This window comes from Stegostoma tigrinum, chromosome 33, assembly GCF_030684315.1.
Source record: "Stegostoma tigrinum isolate sSteTig4 chromosome 33, sSteTig4.hap1, whole genome shotgun sequence".
Lineage (NCBI taxonomy): Eukaryota > Metazoa > Chordata > Chondrichthyes > Orectolobiformes > Stegostomatidae > Stegostoma > Stegostoma tigrinum.
In genome coordinates this window covers 1,554,577-1,574,901 of record NC_081386.1, presented here as the reverse complement: position 1 = coordinate 1,574,901, position 20,325 = coordinate 1,554,577, and the positions used below count along the sequence as shown (strand labels likewise).

General features: G+C 44.8%; 1 protein-coding gene across 2 annotated transcripts in view; it reads left to right on the top strand.

Moving 5' to 3' along the window:
- The window catches only part of lrrk1 (leucine-rich repeat kinase 1), a 201,959-nt gene that overhangs the window by 8,097 nt on the left and 173,537 nt on the right, over window positions 1–20,325 (top strand). For both annotated transcript variants that reach the window (XM_048563008.2, XM_059639335.1), the window contains exon 2: window positions 5,164–5,315. In XM_048563008.2, coding sequence (XP_048418965.1) covers window positions 5,171–5,315 — 145 coding nt within the window. In that variant the 5' untranslated portion in view covers window positions 5,164–5,170. The remainder of the gene's footprint in view (window positions 1–5,163; window positions 5,316–20,325) is intronic.

Genomic DNA, 20,325 nt, shown 5'->3' with positions numbered 1-20,325 from the left:
TTTCACTGAAATGCAGGAGGTTGAGGAGTGACTTGATAGAAGTTTATAAGATTCTGAATGGCATCGACAGAGTGGAAAGCATGAAACTTTTTTCCCAGGGTGGAGGGGCAATTACTAGGGGATATTCGTTCAAGGGTTGAGGAACATGTCTTTAAAAGAAATGTGTCGGAGTTTTTTCACACCAAGGGTGGTGAGTGCCTGGAGCGTGGGGCCAGAGGAGGTGGTGGAAGAAGATCCAATAGCAAGATTCAAGCAGTATCTGGACCAATACATGAATAGGAAGGGAATAAAGGAATACAGATCGTATAAGTGAAGACTGTTTTAATATGGAAGGGCAAGATGTGTCAGAGCAGGCTTGGAGGGCTGAATGGCTTGTTCCTGCGCTGTATTGTTCTTCTTGTATAAAGTTGCTACAGCTCTACTCAGGCTGCACGCTTAGTAGAGAGACATAACTGTTGTTATCATGCCTCAGGTGAGAGGAGACGTTGAGGAGAGCTCTTCGTGTTAACCTCCGTCAGTGAACCCATGGTACAGGTATTACTCAGCATTGCAAACCAGCTGAGCAACCAACGGAGCTAACTGACCCCCCCCCTACTTTAATTGTTTTCATAGCTTTATTTCCTGATACACTAGTTAACACCTCATTCAGGTGAGAAATTTCAGGTATTTGATAGATAACTGCCACCATCAGGCAAGCTATTTTAGCATATTTAAAGGCATTCAGTTTTAGATTTGTATCAGAGATACTGGAAACTGCAGATGTTGGAGAATCCGAGATAACAAAGTGTGGAGGTGGATGAACACAACAGGCCAAGCAGCATCTTAGGAGCACAAAAGTTGACGTTTCGGGCCTACACCCTTCATCAGAAAAAATTTTAGATTTGTGTTTGGTTTGCAACAAATGACAACACCTTCCAGTCATGAACCACTTCAACTCCTCCTCCCACTTCCTGGATGACCTGTCCAACCTTGGCTGCCTCCAGTGTCACAACGATGTCACCTGGAAACCGGAGGAGCAGCATCTCATATTCTGCCTTGAGAGCCTATAAACCCAATGGTCTCAATGTGGACTTTACTAGATTCAAAATCTCCCCACCCTTGGCCTCATCCCATGACCGACCAACCCTCCCTCTCATCCCTGCCTCCTTGACCTGTCCGTCTTCTCTCCTGCTTATCCGCTCCTCTCACCTCACTGACCAAACCCTATCACTGCACTTGCATATCACCATCCTACCTTCCCTAGCCCTATCCCTTCTCTCTATTTATTTCAGACCCTCTACCCCTCCCCCATTTCTCAAGGGTCCTGACCCGAAATGTCAGCTTTCTTGTTCCTCTGATGCTGCCTGGCCTGCTGTGTTCCTCCAACTCCACACTGTGTTATATCTTAGAGTAGAAATCAGAATTAGATCTAACATTGAACAGTTGAATTCTCATTTTGATCAAAATTTCTAAATAAAACTCACTGTCCCCTTATCTCTCACAGATGTACGCTCTTCACACTTGACTCCACCATGATTTCCATTTGTCTCTCTCACCTTTTTGTTGTTTTCATTTTTTTGTATTTAGACAAGTTTGAAAGGAGTTTATTTCAGTAATAGGAAATTGGTGTACACTAGAAGCTCAGGCTATTGCTCTAGAACATGGGTTCAAATCTTAAAATGGCAACTTGGGCAATTTAAATTGAATTAATTAATAGATATTATCATCTGGTTCATTACTGTCCTTTGGTAAGAATGAGATATTTCCTTCCCCAATCTGTTTGGCCTCTATGCAACTCTACGCTATCCTGCAAGCATTCTTCTGGTCTGACTTTTTCTCTGTGCTTTCTGAAGAACATTACAATTCAAGAGCATGGGGACAGCATTCAAATACTGTACTTGCCAGGACTCCATCAACAAGTTGCTTTTTTAAAAAAATCTTGATGCCACTCACCAAAAAGGAGAAGTTTGTAAAACAGGAAGGAAAACTAATGATTAATCTTTTAAGCTTCTGTTGTGTTGGCTGCTTAAACATAATGTTAGTTGACTGAGCACGTTGTAAATCTGGATTTACCTTTTGTACTAAACTTTGGATGACCATTAATTCCCATTTTCCAGGACAAAGGATTATGTCATAAGGTAAACTGCAACCCTGGAAGAGTGTCCGAATATTAAAATGAGGACTTTTAATTTCTCTCTTAGGATGTGTCTAAGCTTAAATGCAGGACTCTACAGAATGTGTAGAGCAAGTTGCCTCTGTATAAAGGTAACTGCTAAATGGATGAATAATAAATACATCAGAGAGAAATTACCAGCATGTTTCTTTGGTCAGGTAATTCACCTCCTGACTCTCCAAAGCCTGTGCACCATTTACAGGGTACAAGTCATGAGTGTAACAGAATACTCCCCACTGGCCTGAATAGGTGTAGCTCCAACAACACTCGAAGGTTGACGCCATTCAGGACAAAGCCACCTGCTTGATTGGCATCATATCCACAAACGTCCATTCCATCTACCACTGACACTCAGTAGCAGCAGTGTGTAATATCTGCAAGATGTACTGTAGAAATTCACCAAAGATCCTCTGACAGCACCTTCCAAACCCACAACCCTCCCACCTAGAAGGACTAGGGCAGCAGGAAAATGGAACACCACCACTTGCAAGTTCCCCTCCAAGCCACTCACCATCTTGACATAGAAATATACCACCATTCCTTCTCAACTGCTGGGTCAAAATCCTGGAATTCCCTCCTTAAGGGCATTGTGAATCAACCACAGCATGTGAACAGCAGTGGTTCAAGAGAGCAGCTAGGGTCTGCAGCTGCCAGTGACACCCAATATTCCATGAATGAAAGATGAAATGTCTGGGTGCAGTGCTTAGTACGTCATCACATTGGTGGAAATCTTGTGCGCACTTGTTTTAAATTTGTAATCTGCTCAAATATAGACTGCTGAATGCTTGAATGGGCGGAAGGTATGTCTGCCTCTTTGTAGGTACGTGGAACAAACCCTCTTCTGTAGCTACACTGGCCCTATCCCCCATGTCTTCTCCTGTTACATCGATGACTCTATCAGTGCCGCCTTGTGCTCCCACAAGGAGCTTAAACAATTCATCCACTTCACTAACAGCTTCCACCCCAACCTTAAATTCACCTGGACCATCTCTGATACCCCTCTGTCTCCATCTCTGGCAACAACCTGGAAACGGACATCCATTTCAAGCCTACCGATGCCCACAGCTAACTAGAATACATCTCCTCTCACCCACCTTTCTGCAAAAACGCTATCCCCTATTCCCAATTCCTTCACCTCCACCGCATCTGCTCCCGAGATGAGACATTCCACTCATGAACATCCCAGATGTGGTCCCAGAGGACCACAACTTCCCCTCCACAGTGGTTGAAAATGCCCTCGAACGTGTCTCCCGCATTTCCCACAATTCATCCCTCACACCCCCTCCCCGCAATAACAACAAAAACAGAATCTTCCTCGTCCTCACGTACCACCCACCAACCTCCGGATACAACGCATCATCCTCCGGCACTTCTGCCAACTGCAATCTGACCCCATTACCAAAGGCATTTTTCCCTCCCCACCCTTATCTGCCTTCCAGAGGGACCACTCTCTCCGTGACTCCCTTGTCCGCTCCATACTCCCCACCACCCCGGCAGGAATTGCTACACGTACCCCTACAACTCCCCCCTCACCCCAATTTCAGGCCCCAAGAAAACCTTCCACATAAAACAGATGTTCACCTGCTTTTCTGCTAATGTGATATACTGTATCCGCTGTTCCCGATGTGGCCTCCTATACATCGGGGAAATCAAGCAAAGCTTGGGGACCGCTTTGAGGACACCTACACTCGGTTCGCGACAAATGATTGCACTCCCCAGTCGTGAACCACTTCAACTCCTCCTCCCACTCTTTGGATGATATTTCCATCCTAAGCCGCCTCCAGTGCCTCAATGATGCCACCCAAAGGTTGCAGGAACAGCATATTTTGCTTGGGAACCCTGTGGCCTAATGGTCTCAATGTAGACTTCAAAAGCTTCAAAACTTCCCCGCCCCCGACTGCATCCCACAACCAGCCCAGCTTGTTCTTCCTCCCTAACCTGTATGTTCTTTCTCCCACCTCTTACCTCCTACCTGTCTGTCTTCCCTGGACTGACCAATCCCCACCCTAACTCCCTACCTACACTCACCTTTACTGGCTCCTTCCCCGCCTCCTTGACCAGTCCGTCTCCTGTCCACCTATCTGCCCCTTTATCCATCTTTCATCCACTCTTTCCCCCCTTCCCCCGTTCTCTCTTTATTTCAGAATCCCCTTCCCCTCCCCCATTTCTGAAGATGGGTCCAGACCTGAAACGTCAGCCTTCCTGCTCCTCTGATACTGCTTGGCCTGCTGTGTTCATCGAGCTCTACACCTTGTTATCTCTGAACGCTTGCTGAGCTGTGCAAGTGCATTTTCAGTCTTCGCAGTTTTGTGTTCCTGGATTAGGTTTCGAAAGTTTGGGTGCATAAGTAAACTTAACTAACTTAACTAGATCTTTCAAGTTGGTTACTTAATGCAAGGATTTTCAACCTGTTCATTCCAGAATTTCTATACTCTGGTGTGAATAACTGACCCATGTTATTTGACCCAAATGGAAGATGGTTCCTCAACTTACTTTATTGCACAGGAACATGAAGGTGGAGGGATAACATCATTGGGCTAGTAATCGAGAACCCTCAGCAAAAATTCTGATGATGTGGGTTTGAATAATGACGTGGTGAAATTTGAATTCAATTTTAAAAAAATGAGGAATAAAAAATTAGCTAGCTTAGTGGGGACAATGTAACCAATATTGATTGTTAAAAATCCATCTGGGTTTTTTGTAACCTTTTTAGGAAAGGAAATCTTCCATGGTTGGTTGGTCGGTCTAGGCTTTGTAACTTCAGATCCACAGTGGTTGACTTTTCATTGCCCTCCAACTGATTAAGGGTGGGCGATAAATGCTGGCCTAGCAATGTACACATCCCATGGACAAATTGTTTAAAAATGATTCACCTCACTACATGTGGCTACCTGCAGTTAAGCCTGTTGACTGGATATTCACATGAGGCAGAATGAATGCAAGAATTCTTCCAGGAGATGGGGCAAGCTTATGAGGGACAAGTAACTGATTAATATTTGTATCTTTATTAGGGAGTAAATGTTGAAGAAGACTTTCTCTGAGAACATTAGACAATGCAGTGAATTGAGATCACATCCTGAGGCCAGAAAAGCAGTTATTACTGAGATGTACTGGGACGTGGGTCATGAGGACAATCCAGAAGACAACATGGCACCAGGAACAGGTAAGAAAGAAACATTATTAAATATTTGAATATATTTATACAACTAGTAGTGTTTATTAACTATTTCAAGATTAACATTATCAAATTAATAATAGTGGCAGTAAATGTCCACTGCTTATTATTTTGCAATTTTAGCATTGTTTGGCTTCCATCTCCACTTAAAAAAAAATGTTCTGTGACTACAGACTTGTGTAGTGTAGTGTTCCCTCAGTACTATCAGAGAGTAAGTAATGGCGAGGCTGGGGGGCAGGACAATGAGAGTGCTCCACCGTCAAGGACGGTGCCAGGACTAAATGAGCCCTGCATTGTTGGAAATATCCCAGTTGCAATTTCCTTGCTAACATTAACATTAATAAATTTGCAGCAGCAGTGGACTGTATCCTGACCCAGCACACAATGCAGCTGTGAGAGGAATCCAAACTTTGTTGTTATCTAACCACTGATTTTACTTCATGTATGAGATTTAGTCGGTGGCTGCTCTGAGCCAAGGATTGAATGATACTTTCTGTGTCTCTTTGCCTGGACAGTCCATTTGATGTAGCTACACCCATAAAGCCATTAGGGAGGGCATTCCAAGAATTTGTTGCATTGGCACCGATGGAACAGCAGTAAATTTTCAAGTAATGATTAGATGTGCTTCTTCAAGATAAATGATTTTTTAAAAAAGCAGGTACTTAGATGTTAGTTAAACTAAGAGGATGAGATGCCACGAGTTGATGGGCTATGCCCTTGGATGCTGTGGGAAATGGTTAAAATAGTATGTGAACTACCATAGTATGTGACACTCAACTCTCAATCTCTTCATAGCCTTAGTCTAACCAATGGGCAAAAGAGGTGAAAATCTCCATTACTGATCTCTAGTGAAAAGACTGTATACCATCTACAAGGTCATAGAATCCCTAAAGTATGGAAAACAGGCTCTTTAGCCCATCAAGTCCGCACCGACCCTCACACCCAAACCCATCATCATATAACCCACCTAATCTACACGTCTCTGAACACTACGGGCAATTTATCGTGGCCAATCCACTTATCCTGTACATCTTTGGACTGAGTGTGGAGTCGGAAGAGATAGGAGAGGCACGAAATGAATATTTTTTGTCTTTTTCCTGTGTGAATACTGACAATGTTGTTGAGGAGAATACTGAGATACAGTCTAGTAGACTAGACGGGATTGAGGCTCACAAGGAGGAGGTGTTAGCAATTCAGGAAGGTGTAAAAATAGCTAAGTCCCCTGGGCCGCATGGGATGTATCCTAGGATTCTCTGGGAAACTAGGGAGGAGATTGCAGAGCCTTTGGCTTTGATCTTTATGTTGTCATTATCTTCAGGAATAGTGCCAGAAGACTTGTCCCCTTGTTCAAGAAGGGGAGGAGGGACAATCCTGGTAATTACAGACCAGTGGGCCTTCCATTGGTTGTGGGTAAAAGTGTTGCAAAGGATTATAAGAGAGAGGATTTATAATCATCTAGAAAGGAATAATTTGATTAGGGATAGTCAACACGGTTTTGTGAAGGGTAGGTCGTGTCTCACAAACCTTATTGAGTTCTTTGAGAAGGTGACCAAACAGGTGGATGAGAGTATAGCGGTTGATGTGGTGGATATGGATTTCAGTAACGCGTTTGATAAGGTTCCCCATGGTAGGCTATTGCATAAAATATGGAGTCATGGGATTGAGGGTGGTTTAGTGGTTTGGATCAAAAATTGGCTAGTTGGAAGAAGATAGGGTGGTGGTTGATGGGAAATGTTCATTCTGGAGTTCAGTTACTAGTGGTGTACCACAAGTATCTGTTTTGGGGCCACTGCTTTTTGTCATTTTCATAAATAACCTGGATGAGGGCGTCGAAGGATAGGTTAGTAAATTTGCAGATGACACTAAAGTTGGTGGAGTTGTGGATAGTGCAGAAGGATGTTGCAGGTTACAGAAGGACATAGATAAGGTGCAGAGATGGGCTGAGAAGTGGCAAATGGAGTTTAATGCTGAAAAGTGTGAGGTGATTCACTTTGGAACGATTAACAGGAATACAGAGTTGTGTGCTAATGGTAAGATTCTCAGTAGTGGGGATGAGCAGAGAGTTCTCGGTGTCCATATGCATAGATCCCTGAAAGTTGCCACCCAGGTTGATAGTGATAATGGGAACTGCAGATGCTGGAGAATCCAAGATAATCTCCCCTTCCCCCACTGCATCCCTCAACCAGCCCAGTTCATCCCCTCCCCCCACTGCACCACACAACCAGCCCAGCTCTTCCCCCCCACCCACTGCATCCCAAAACCAGTCCAACCTGTCTCTGCCTCCCTAACCGGTTCTTCCTCTCACCCATCCCTTCCTCCCACCCCAAGCCGCACCCCCAGCTACCTACTAACCTCATCCCACCTCCTTGACCTGTCCGTCTTCCCTGGACTGACCTATCCCCTCCCTACCTCCCCACCTACACCCTCTCCACCTATCTTCTTTACTCTCCATCTTCGGTCCGCCTCCCCCTCTCTCCCTATTTATTCCAGTTCCCTCCCCCCATCCCCCTCTCTGATGAAGGGTCTAGGCCCGAAACGTCAGCTTTTGTGCTCCTGAGATGCTGCTTGGCCTGCTGTGTTCATCCAGCTTCACACTTTATTACCCAGGTTGATAGGGTTGTTAAAGGTGTATGATGTGTTAGATTTTATTGGTAGAGGGATTGAGTTTTGGAGCCATAACATCATGTTGCAGCTGTACAAAACTCTGGTGCGGCCGCACTTGGAGTATTGCGTACAGTTCTGGTCACTGCATTATAGGAAGGATGTGGAAACATCGGAAATGGTGCAGAGGAGATTTACCAGGATGTTGCCTGATATGGAGGAAAGGTCTTATGAGGAAAGGCTGAAGGACTTGAGGCTGTTTTCGTTGGAGAGAAGAAGGTTAAGAGGTGACCTAATAGAGACATACAAGATGATCAGAGGATTAGATAAGGTGGACAGTGAGAGCCTTTTTCCTCGGATAGAGATGGCTAGCATGAGGGAACATAGCTTTAAGTTGAGAGGTGATAGATCTTGGACAGTTGTCAGAGGTAGGTTCTTTACTCAGAGAGTAGTAAGGGCGTGGAATGCCTGCCTGCAACAGTAGTAGACTCGCCAAGTTTAAGGGCATTTAAATGGTCATTGGATAAACATATGGATAATAATGGAATAGTGTGGGTTAGATGGGCTTCAGTTTGGTTTCACAGGTCGGCGCAATATTGAGGGCCGAAGGGCCTGTACTGCAGTATGTCCTATGTGGGAGGAAACTGGAGCATCCAGAGGAAATCCACACAGACACTGGTGGAATGTCGCTACACAATCCACACTACACAGATATTTGCCCAAGGCTGGAATCGAACCTGGGTCCCTGGCACTGAGGCAGCAGTGCTTGCTCCTGAGCCACTCTGCTGTCACAAGTAGATGCAGTACAATGAATCATCAAGGTATCTCAACAGCACTTTCCAGACCTAAGACTCCTACCACTTGGAAGGACAAAGGCAGCAGATACATAAGAACATAACCCACTGCAAATTCCCTTGCAAGTCACACACCAAACTGACTACGAAATATAGCTGTTCCTTCATTGCCACTGCATCAACATCCTGGAACTCTGTCTGCTCAGCACTATGGAGGTACCTGCACAACATAACAGCAGCTCAAGAAGACAGCCCTTCACCACCTTTTCAAGGATATGTCCACCCATTCAGGTATTTTTGGCCAATCAGAGGCAGGTAGCTCTGGCGTAGTGCCACTGGTGCAAGAGCAGCCAGGATTGCAAGGCTTCAGAACAAATGTAAGTGATATGGGTATCGGAGAGGAGTGGGGAGGGATGTTCTCAAGTTGGGGACTGCAGTGAGGAGGATCTGAAGCAGGAGTGTAACTACTAGTAGCACATCCTATCTAATGTCCAAGCCCTTGATCAGGTGCTGATATGCCTTTGATTGTTGTGTCAAAAAGAGAGGCAGATCTTCATTCGTGTAATCATTGAACATCTGCGGTGGGGAAAATTTTGGAATCTTTGTTTCTGATGACTTCATTATGTCTTCAATCAACACAGATTCAGCAAAGGAAGCTAGTGCCTGACAAGTCTGAAAGTTATCTGGTAGTTCTGAGAAATGCAGATATTGTGTTTGTGGACTTTTGGAAACTTCTAGAAATCCTGTGAGAACTGAGGTGAAAGCAAAAGGCTACAGAATTAAGGGTATGGTGGGAAATACAATTTAAATGAAAAACAAAAGTAGCAGCTAAGGGCTGCTTTTTCTCGTGGCTAGAAATGAGTAATGGTGTACACAGGATTCAGTTTTGGCACAATATCTGTTGACTTTACTTTAGATTTCTAGTTAATCCTAGTCAGCATACTACACAACTAAAGTAGAGCTTGTGCCAAATAGCATTGAAGTGATCCTTTCTACAATGACATTTGATTAATCAAAACACAAATTTCAAAAGATGAAATTACGACACATTTGGATAGCAGTAACAGGATAGTTCAGAGTCAGCATGGATTTATTAACACAACTCTCCAACACCACTTTCTACCCTCCCCTGGATCATGACCCCACCCCCAAGCACCAAACCATCATCTCCCAAACCATCCACAACCTCATCACCTCAGGTGACCTCCCACCCACAGCCTCCAACCTCATCATTCCCCAACCCCTCACCGCCCGCTTCTATCTCCTTCCCACAATCCACAAACCTGCCTGCCCTGGTCAACCCATTGACTCCGCCTGCTCCTGCCCCACCGAACACATCTTCACCTATCAGGAATCCGTCTTCTCCTCCTTGGACCAGGAACTCCCTACCTACGTCTGTGACACCACACATGCCCTCCACCTCCTCCAGAACTTCCAATTCCCCGGTCCCCAACACCTCATTTTTACAATGGACATCCAGTCCCTATACACCTGCATTCCCCAGCAGATGGCCTAGAGGCCCTCTGCAGCTTCCTGTCCCGCAGGCCTGACCAGTCCCCCTCCACTGACATCCTCATCCGCTTAACAGAACTCGTCCTCACCCTCAACAACTTCTCTTTCAATTCCTCCCACTTTCTGCAGACAAAGAGGGTGGCCATGGGTACCCGCATGGGCCCAAGCCAAGCCTGCCTCTTTGTGGGTTATGTGGAAAAATCCCTCTTACGTACCTACACTAGTCCTAAAGCCCACCTCTTCCTCTGTTACATTGATGACTGTATCAGCGCTGCCTTTGGTCCCAAGAGGAGCTCAAACAGTTCATCCACTTCACCAACACCTTGCACCCCAACCTTAAGTTCACCTAGACTATCTCTAACACCTCCCTCACTTCCTAGACCTCTCTGTCTCCATCTTGGGCAACCACCTAGAAACCGATATCCGTTTCAAGCCCACCGACTCCCACAGCTACCGATAATACACCTCCTCCTACCCACCTTCCTGCAAAAATGCCATCCTGTATTCCCAATTCCTTCACCTCTGCTGCATCTGCTCCCAGGATGAGTCATCCACTCCCATACATCTCAGATGTGCTCGTTTTTCAAGGACTGCAACTCCCCACTGCCTCCACCCCCCCACTCCCGACCTTCCTGCAGCTCATCCCTCACACCCTGTCCCCGCAATAACAACCAAAAAAGAATTTCCTCTCGTCCTCACGTACCACCCCACCAATGTCCGGATCCAACGCATCATCCTCCAACACTTCCGCCATCTGCAATCCAACTCCATCACCAAAGACATTTTTCCCTCCCCACCCTTGTCTGCTTTCTGGAGGGATCACTCTCTCCATGACTCCCTTGTCCGCTCCAGGCTCCCCTCCAGCCCCACCTCATCCGGCATTTTTTCCTTGCAACCGCAGTAAGTGCTACACCTGCCTCCATACCTCCTCCCTCACCCCTATTCCAGGCCCAAAGAAGACTTTCCACTTCTGGCAGATGTGCAGGTGAACCTCTGCTTATGTGGTATACTGCATCCACTGTACCCACTGTGGCTCATCTACATCGGGGAAACCAAGTGGAGGCTTTTGGGGACCGCTTTGCAGAACACCTTCACTCGGTTTGCAATAAACAACTGCACCTCCCAGTCGTGAGCCATTTCAACTCCTCCTCCCACTCCTCAGATGACATGTCCATGCTGGGCCTCCTGCAGTGCAACAACAATGCCACCTGCAGGTTTTGAGGAACAGCAACTCATATTATGCTTGGGAACCCTGCAGCCCAATGGTATCAATGTGGATTTCACAAGCTTCAAAATCTCCCCTCCCTCTACCGCATCCCAAAACCAGCCCAGCTCGTCCCTGCCTCCCTAACCTGTTCCTGTTCTTCCTCTCACCTATCCCTTCCTCCCACTTCAAGCCGGTCCCCCAATTCATACCTACCCGCCTCACCCTGCCCCCTTGACCTGTTCGCCCTCCCTGGACTGACCTACCTCCCCGCCTACACTCACCTTTTACTGGCTCCATCCCCACCTCTTTAACTTGTCTGTCTCCTCTCCATCTATCTTCTCCTTTATCCACCTTCAATCCTCCTCCCCCTCTCTCTCTATTTATTTCAGAAGCCTTTTCCCCTCCCCCATTTCTGAAGAAGGGTCTCGGCCCGAAACGTCAGCTTTCCTGCTGCTAAGATGCTGTGTTCATCCAGCTCCACACCTTGTTATCTTGGATTCTCCAGCATCTGCAGGTCCTATTATCTCTATGTCTCAACATGTTTGTGTATGTGTTCAAACCTGAATTCGGTAAATTGTCTTTCAGGCTGCTGGTTGTGTAATGGGAGCTCACTCAAAATCAGATCTTGAACAGACACAAACTTCAAAGGGTTCAGAAAATATTTACAAGGATATTGCCAGGGTTGGCGGGTATACATGCTGTAGGGAGAGGCAGAATAGGCTGAGGCTATTTTCCCTGGAGCATCAGAGGCTGACAGGACTTTTTTTAAAGGTTTATAAAATCATGAGGGATGTGAACAGTGTAAATAGACAAGGTCTTTTGCTGGGGTCGGAAATAGGAGGGTATAGATTTAAGGTGAGAGAGGAAAGATTTAAGAGTTCTAAGGAGCAACATTTTCTCACAGAGGGTGGTGTGTAAGTGTGGAATGAGGTGTCAGAGGAAGTGGTGGAGGCTGATACAATTACAATATTTAAAAGGCATCTGGATGGGTACATGAATAGGAAGGGTTTGGACGGATATGGGCCAAATGCTGGCAAATGGGACTGGATTTATTCAGGATATCTGGTTGGTATGGACGAGTTGGACCGAAGAGACTGTGTTTCTGTGTTGTATATCTCTGACTGTAACAAGCTACAGAGTCTCACCTTACATACTGTTTCTTCTCCTGACACACCAACTTTGTGGAACCAGATGGAAATTAAAAAGAATGGTACATAGAGGTTATTTAATCCTTGATATGCATACTAGCTCTTTTAAGGAGCGATCTCATTTTTCCCAATTTCCTCTCTTCCTATAGCCTTTCAAGGTATGTATCCAATTCTCTTTGAAAAGTTCGATTTGTGTCTTCTTTCTTTGTCTTTTCAGGCAATGCCTTCCAGACCATAACCATTTCTTAAGAAAGAGCTTCTTGTCTCTTCTGGTTGTTTTGGCAATTGTTTTTACACTTCTTTGGCTGCTGCCTGTCCTGCCACAGGAAAGTTTCTATTTATTCTAATAATAATTCTAATTCTTGTGTTTCAGCACAGGTTTTGTTCATGGGTTGTGATTGAACTGAAATATTCAAAAAGATTGTTTTGGAAAATGGTGCCTGAACAGGACAGTGTGAAATTATGAGGAAGTAACCACATTTCCAGAAGAGGCTTTTTTCTTTCCAAATCCAGAATTATATAACTAAACATTGGAAACTATAACCGTAACAGGAACTAAATTATTTCCCAAAATGCTTTTGAAACTGGCCTCAGCTAATTTGCTAAGAATTCCATGTCGCTCTAACAGATGGTTAGTGATAAAGACTTATCTCTCAAGGCTTTTGGTTTTATTTCCTATTATTGGGAAACTTTTTTAACAAAAACACAAGTGTATTTTGGCTTACTGAAAAGGACTGAAGGAGGAAGTTGTTGTCAGGAATTAAAATGAAGCAATGCAAAATAACTGTGTACGTGACAGTTGTATCAATCGCAAGATTACCATTCAGGATGCCATGGCAGAAAATTGTTTTAGGTTGTAAATCTGAAGTTTAGCTATCAGCTGAGTGCTCCTTGACCTGAGTGCTCTAGACAAGTGGATGACTGGTCAATGCTCTCTGAGATCCTCTGAACCTTGCTCTGTTTAATTGGTGAGGTTGATGGAGCAGGGCGTGCTCAACTCGGTTTGAAAACAGTAAATAAATGGATGGTGGCCACAGATTGCCCACTGATGCATTCTGTTGGGACTGAAATGCAGTATCTTATGAATGTGCCTCCTGGCTTGCCATTGCCATATGACCTATATCACTGTAAGCTTACAGCGATTTCAATCACGTCACATAACTAGCAAGACTGTTATATGTGAGCACTTAGCATAATGTGGTGGTGCTAAATGCTGAGGAGCTATATAGAAGAGGGGCTTTTAACAGAGGAACACAGGAATGTTCAGACATTCTGAAAGCTGCAAAAAACCATAGACAGGAAGCCATAGCGGAACAAAGAAATCACCCAGACCAGAAAGTACAGGATAAGAAATGATGCCTGTGAATCTTCCTATCCTGGTATTAGTCAAAATGAAAGATGATATAAAACAGGTCCAGCAGTGTTTCCACCCAAATGGCAAAACTGAGATTGTCACAAATATTTTTAACACTTCAGTGATTGTGGTATCCCTGATGATTGTGATGTCAGTTCATGAGTGAAAAATTCAACTACTTCATAAAGGATTGGAAAATTCAACACCACACATCATCTCCATATTATCCCTAGTCAAATGGAAAGGCTCAGGTGGCACTGAAAATCATCAAAGGATTCAAAAAGAAATCGAGCAAATCCTGCACAAATGCATAAGAGGCAGTCCTTGAGGGAGGAAACATACCAACTGACGGCATGGAAAGTAGTCCAGTAAAAAGACTCATGCATCTGTTCGCTCACCTAGCCTGTCCAAGTCACCCTGTATTCTCATAACATCCTCCTCACATTTCACAGTGTCACCCAGCTTCGTGTCATCAGCAAATTTGCTAGTATTACTTTTAATGTCTTCATCTATATCATTAATGTATATTATAAACAGCTGTGGTCCCAGCACCGAACTTTGAGGTACCCCACTGGTCACCACCTGCCATTCCAAAAGGGACCCGTTTATCACTACTCTTTGCTTCCTGTCAGCCAGCCAGTTTTCAATCCAAGTCAGTATTTTGCCCCATGTGCACTGATTTTGCTCACTAATCTCCTATGTGGGACTTTATCAAAGGCTTTCTGAAAGTCCAGGTACACTACATCTACTGGCTCTCCCTTGTCCATCTTCATGGTTACATCCTCATCTTTTAAAATTGACTCCAGCATCTTCCCCACCACTGGCTAACTGGTCTATAATTCCCTGTTTTCTCTCTTCCCTCCTTTCTTGAAAGGTGGGACAACATTAGCCACCCTCCAGTCCGCAGGAACTGATCCTGAATCTATAGAACATTGGAAAATGATTACCAATGCATCCACGATTTCTAGAGCCACCTCCTTAAGCGGGATGCAGACCATCGGGTCCCGGGGACTTATCAGCCTTCACACCCAACAGTCTATCCAACACCATTTCCTGCCTAATATACATTCCCTTAAGTTCATCTAACACCCTAGGTCCACCAGCCACTATTACATCTGGGAGATTGTGGTCTTCCCTAGCGAAGACAGATCCAAAGTACCTATTCAACTCTTCTGCCGTTTCCTTGTTCCCCATAATAAATTCACCCGTTTCTGTCTTCAAGGGCCCAATTTTAGCCTTAACCTTTTTTTCTTTTCACATACCTAAAAAAGCTTTTACCATCCTCCTTTATATTTTTGGCCAGTTTGCCTTTGTACCTCATTTTTTTCTCTACATATTGCCTTTTTAGTTATCTCTGTTGCTCTTTAAAAGTTTCCCAATCCGCTGGCTTCCCGCTCATCTTTGCTGTTATACTTCTCTTTTATCTTTATTCAGTCCTTAACTTCCCTCGTCAGCCACGGCCGCCCCGCCTCTCCTTTAGGATATTTCTTCCTCTTTGGAATGAACTGATCCTGCACCTTCTGCATTATATCCAGAAATACCTGCCATTGCTGTTCGACTGTCATCCCTGCTAGGGTATTGTACCAATGAACTTTGGCCAGCTCCTCCCTCATAGCTCCATAGTTCCCTTTGTTCAACTGCACTTCCGATTCTCCCTTCTCCCTCTCAAATTGCAGATTCAAACATATCATATTATGGTCACTATCTACTAATAGCTCCTTTACTTCAAGGTCCGTGATCAAATCCGGTTCGTTGCACAACACCAGATCCAGAATTGCCTTCTCTCTGGTAGGCTCCAGTACAAGCTGTTCTAAGAATCCATCTTGGAGGCACTCCACAAACTCCCTTTCTTGGGGTCCAGTACCATCCTGATTGTCCCAGTCTACCTGCATGTTGAAATCCCCCATAACAACTGTAGTAATACCTTTGCGACGTGCCAATTTCACCTCTTGATTCAACTTACACCCTACATCCAGACTACTGTTTGGGGGCCTGTAGATAACTCCCATTAGGGTCTTTCTACCCTTAGAATTTCTCAGCTCTATCCATATTGACTCTACATCTCCTGATTCTATGCCCCCACCCCCTCCCCCTGCAAGGGACTGAATATCATTACTCACCAACAGGGCCACCCCACCCCCTCTGCCCATCAATCTGTCCTTTCGATAGCATGTATAGCCTTGGATATTCATTTCCCAGGCCCTGTCCACTTGAAGCCACGTCTCAGTTATCTCCACAACATCGTACCTGCCAATTTCCAACTGAGCTTCAAGCTCATCCACCTTATTTCTTATGCTTCGTGCATTCATATATAATACTTTTAATTTGTTACTCCCCTCACCCTTCCTATCAATCCGTATTTCACTTGGCCATACTGTACTGTAAATGCAACATTGACTTGTATATTTCCCACCTGATGAATGATATGAACATTCTTTCCTGACTTCTTGCACTGAAATTCCAACCTATTTAGGTGTATTTCCCTTTCTGTTTCTCAAATCTTAAGACCCAGATTCACTGGGAATTTTCACTGACACTTGTAAAGGGGCAGTGTGGAGGAGAACCATTAGTAGTGCATCGGGCTCCTACGTGAAGACTCCAATGAGGAGAAAGGTGAAGGGTGGGGGGGTACAAAGCTGGGGAAGTCGGTCAGGAAATTTAGTGAAGTCAGAATTTATTTACACTTTTTTTAATAACAGTCTCTTATTAAGGGAAAGAAAAAGTGTAGAAGGAGATGTGGACTGAGATGACTAATTTCTTATGGAGAGTTGAGTCTTTGGAACTCCTTGGCACAGAGAGCTGTAGGCTAGAGTCCTAGTGTATATTTAAGACTAAGCTAGGTATATTTTTGATCAGTAGGAGAATCAAGGGTTACAGAAAAGGGTCTGGAAAGTGGGCAAGAGAAATGTCAATCAATCATGAGCCTATTAAACGGCAGCACAGGCTTGAGAGGCCAAAATGGCCTACGCCATATTAGTTATGCTCTAGATGCGTAGTATGCAAGGCTTCAGCAACAAGATCAAACATAATGGTACTTCACCAGCATGGAGCACATGGGGAGCAGTACAAGTTGACAAAAAGAATGTAAGGGCAGCAGCATTGGTAATATAATAGGAAAGTGAGTTGATCTGTGAGAGGGTGACATTCACATTGGATCAGTTTTCCTAGTGGAGGTAATGTGAGGGGTGGTAAGAAGGGGAAATAAGTAAGTTGGGCCTGAAGAGAAACTTCCCTCTTCTTGTCACCTCAACAGTTAAGTGCTAGGTGAGAAGGTCTATGGGCAACTTTCTCAACTCACCAACAATTAAGGTCCTTAAGAGGTCAAATAATAGCTACTGAAGGGTGTCAACTCGCCACCTCTGCCAATCTTTTGATGCCCAGTATGCAAGAAAGTTGGCAAGTTTCCAAACTGGGGCATGAGAGCCTGAGGTAATTTGGAGGCACAGATGGCTCAGCTTTATATTCCTGCTTAACACAGTTTCTTAAATCCCTTTCACTGTATTTCTATCTGTTATGAGCTGAAGCTACTCCATTGTAAGCCCATGCAGGTCAAGTGATGGCCTAGTAGTATTATTGCTAATCTATTGATCCAGATAATATTCTGGGGACCTGGGTTGAAATCCAACCATGGTAGATGGTGGAATTTTAATTCAAGAAAATATCTGGAATTAAGAATCTAATGATCACCATGAATCCATTGTCGATTGTTGGAAAAACCCAACTGGTTCATTAATGTCCTTTTTAGGGAAAGAAACTGTCATCCTTACCTGGTTTGGCATACATGTGACTCCAGACCCAAAGCAATGTGGTTGACTCTGAAGTACCCCGGGCAAATAGGGATGGCCAGGCCAGTGATGCCCACATTCCATTAATTAATAAAGAAGAAAGAAAAAGGGAATTTCATGCAGAATAGATGGAAAATCATGGGTCAGATACAGTCAGTGGACTCATCTTCCAGCCAGAAGCACCATAGAATCCTGACAGAATGAAAACAGGCCAATCGGCCCAACAAGTTCACACCGCCCCTCCGAAGAGCATCCCACCCAGATCCATCCCCCTACCTTTTTCCCTGTAACCCTGCATTTCCCATGGCTAATCCACCTGATTTACACACCCCTGGACACTACAGATAATTTAGCTGGGCCAATCCATCCTAGCCTGCACACCTTTAGACTGTGGGAGGAAACTGGAGCACCCAGCAGAAACCTTTGTAGACACAGGGAGAATATGCAAACTCCCTTGCAGATAGTTGCCTGAGGGTGGAATTGAATCTGGGTCCCTGGCACTCTGAGGCAACAATACTAACCACTGAGCCACTATTTGTTGTTCTTGTATTTAGACAAAAGGTGAAGTCTAAAACCAATTTTGACTATTACGTTCAAAATGTTCCCTTTTCGACGACTACGGTGGGGTAGATTTCTCTTGGGCACAACTTGGATGCAAAGTTTAAAGATCAAGGGATGACAAATCTTCAAAAATTCAGGTAATCAAGAGGATAATTTGGGGTAGGGTACTGGATGTTGTCTAAAGGCCTTACTAAAGTCCATATACCAAGGTCCCACATGGCAGGCTAGTCACAAAGGTTAGGTTGCATGGGATCCAGGGAGAGTTGGCTAATTGTGTTCAAAATTGGCTCGATATAGGAAGCAGAAGGTGATGGTTGAAGTTTGTTTCTTGGACTGGAGGCCTGTGACTAGTGGCGTGCCACAGGGGTTGGTGCCAAGACCTTTTATTTGTCATTTACGTAAATGAACTGGATGTGAATGTACCAGACATGATTAGTAAGTTTGCAGATGATACAAAATTAGGAGGTATCATTGATAGCGAAGGTTATCAAAAATTACAGGGGGATCATGATCAATTGGGGAAGTGGGATAAGGATTGGCAAATGCAATTCATTACAGATAAGTATGAGGTGCCACACTTTGGAAAGTCAAACAAATGCAGGACTTTTACAGTAAATGGAAAGGCGTAAGGAGTCTTAAAAAAGAGGGAGCTAGGAGTACAAGTACGCAGTTCATTGAAATAGAATAAATGCTTACAGTCTTCTTCCCGGGGAGGGGAATTGAAAACTAGAGGGCATGGGTTTGAGGTGAGAAGGGATAGATTTAAGGCAGACTTGAGGTGCAACAACTTGATGCAGAGAGTGGTGTATATATGGATTGAGCTGCCAAAGTAAGTGGTTGAGGCGGGTACAATAGCAACATTTAAAAAACATTTGGATAGGTGCATGGATGGGAAGAGTTTAGACGGAAATGGACCAAATGTGGGCCATTTGGGCAAATGAGCACCATGGTCAGCGTGGGCTGATTTGGGGCAAGGAGCCTGTTTCCATGCTGTATTACTCTATGAACAGAATCATAGAATCCCTAGTGTGGAAGCAGGCCCTTTGGTCCAACAAGTCCACATCAACCCATGGAGCATCCCACCCAGACCCACCCCCTATAATTCACCTAAGCTACACACCCCTGAACACTATGGGCAATTTAGCACGGTGAATTAACCTGCGCATCTTTGGACTGTGTGAGGAAACCCAAGCAGCCACAGGAAGAATGTGCAAACTCCACACAGTAATTCACCTAACTGTGGAATCAAACCTGGGTCCCTGGTGCTGTGAGGCAGCAGTGCTAACCACTGAGCCACCGTGCCACCCCTAATACAGGAATAGAGGAAATACAAAGGAAAACAGTGGCCCTTAGGTAATAGAGCTCATTCCAGATTATGACTATTTATTCCACATTCTTGAACTCTTGCCCAGAAACACTGTAATGCACAACAAGGGATCAGTGTTGTGCCCACTGTCATTTGTCATTTATTTAAATGACTTGGATTATATTTTAGGAAGCACTGTTATTAAGTTTGTGGATTACACAAAAATGGTGGCCATGACGTAGAGGTTTAGATTAGACTAGATTCCCTAGAGTGTGGAAACAGGCCCTTTGGCCCAACATGTCTACACCGCCCCTTGAAGCATCCCACCCAAACTCATTCCCCTATAACCCACACATCCCTGAACACTATGGGCAATTTAGCATGGCCGATCCACCTAGCCTGCACATCTTTGGACTGTGGGAGGAAACCGGAGCACCCGGAGGAAACCCACGCAGACACAGGGAGAATGTGCAAACTCCACACAGACAGTTGCCTGAGGCTGGAATTGAACCTTGGTCCCTGGTGCTGTGAGGCTGCAGTGCTAACCACTGAGCCACTGTGCCGCCCCTTTAGATGGAAGTCTAAAGTTATGAGATGCATAGATACAGTTGATGGGCAGAATCTTTTCCCAGAGTTGGAATCCTGATTCTAGGGGGGCATGCATTTAAGGTGAGAGGGGGGTAAGTTTGTTTTTTTTCTACACAGGGAGTAGTAGGAGTCTGGAATGCAG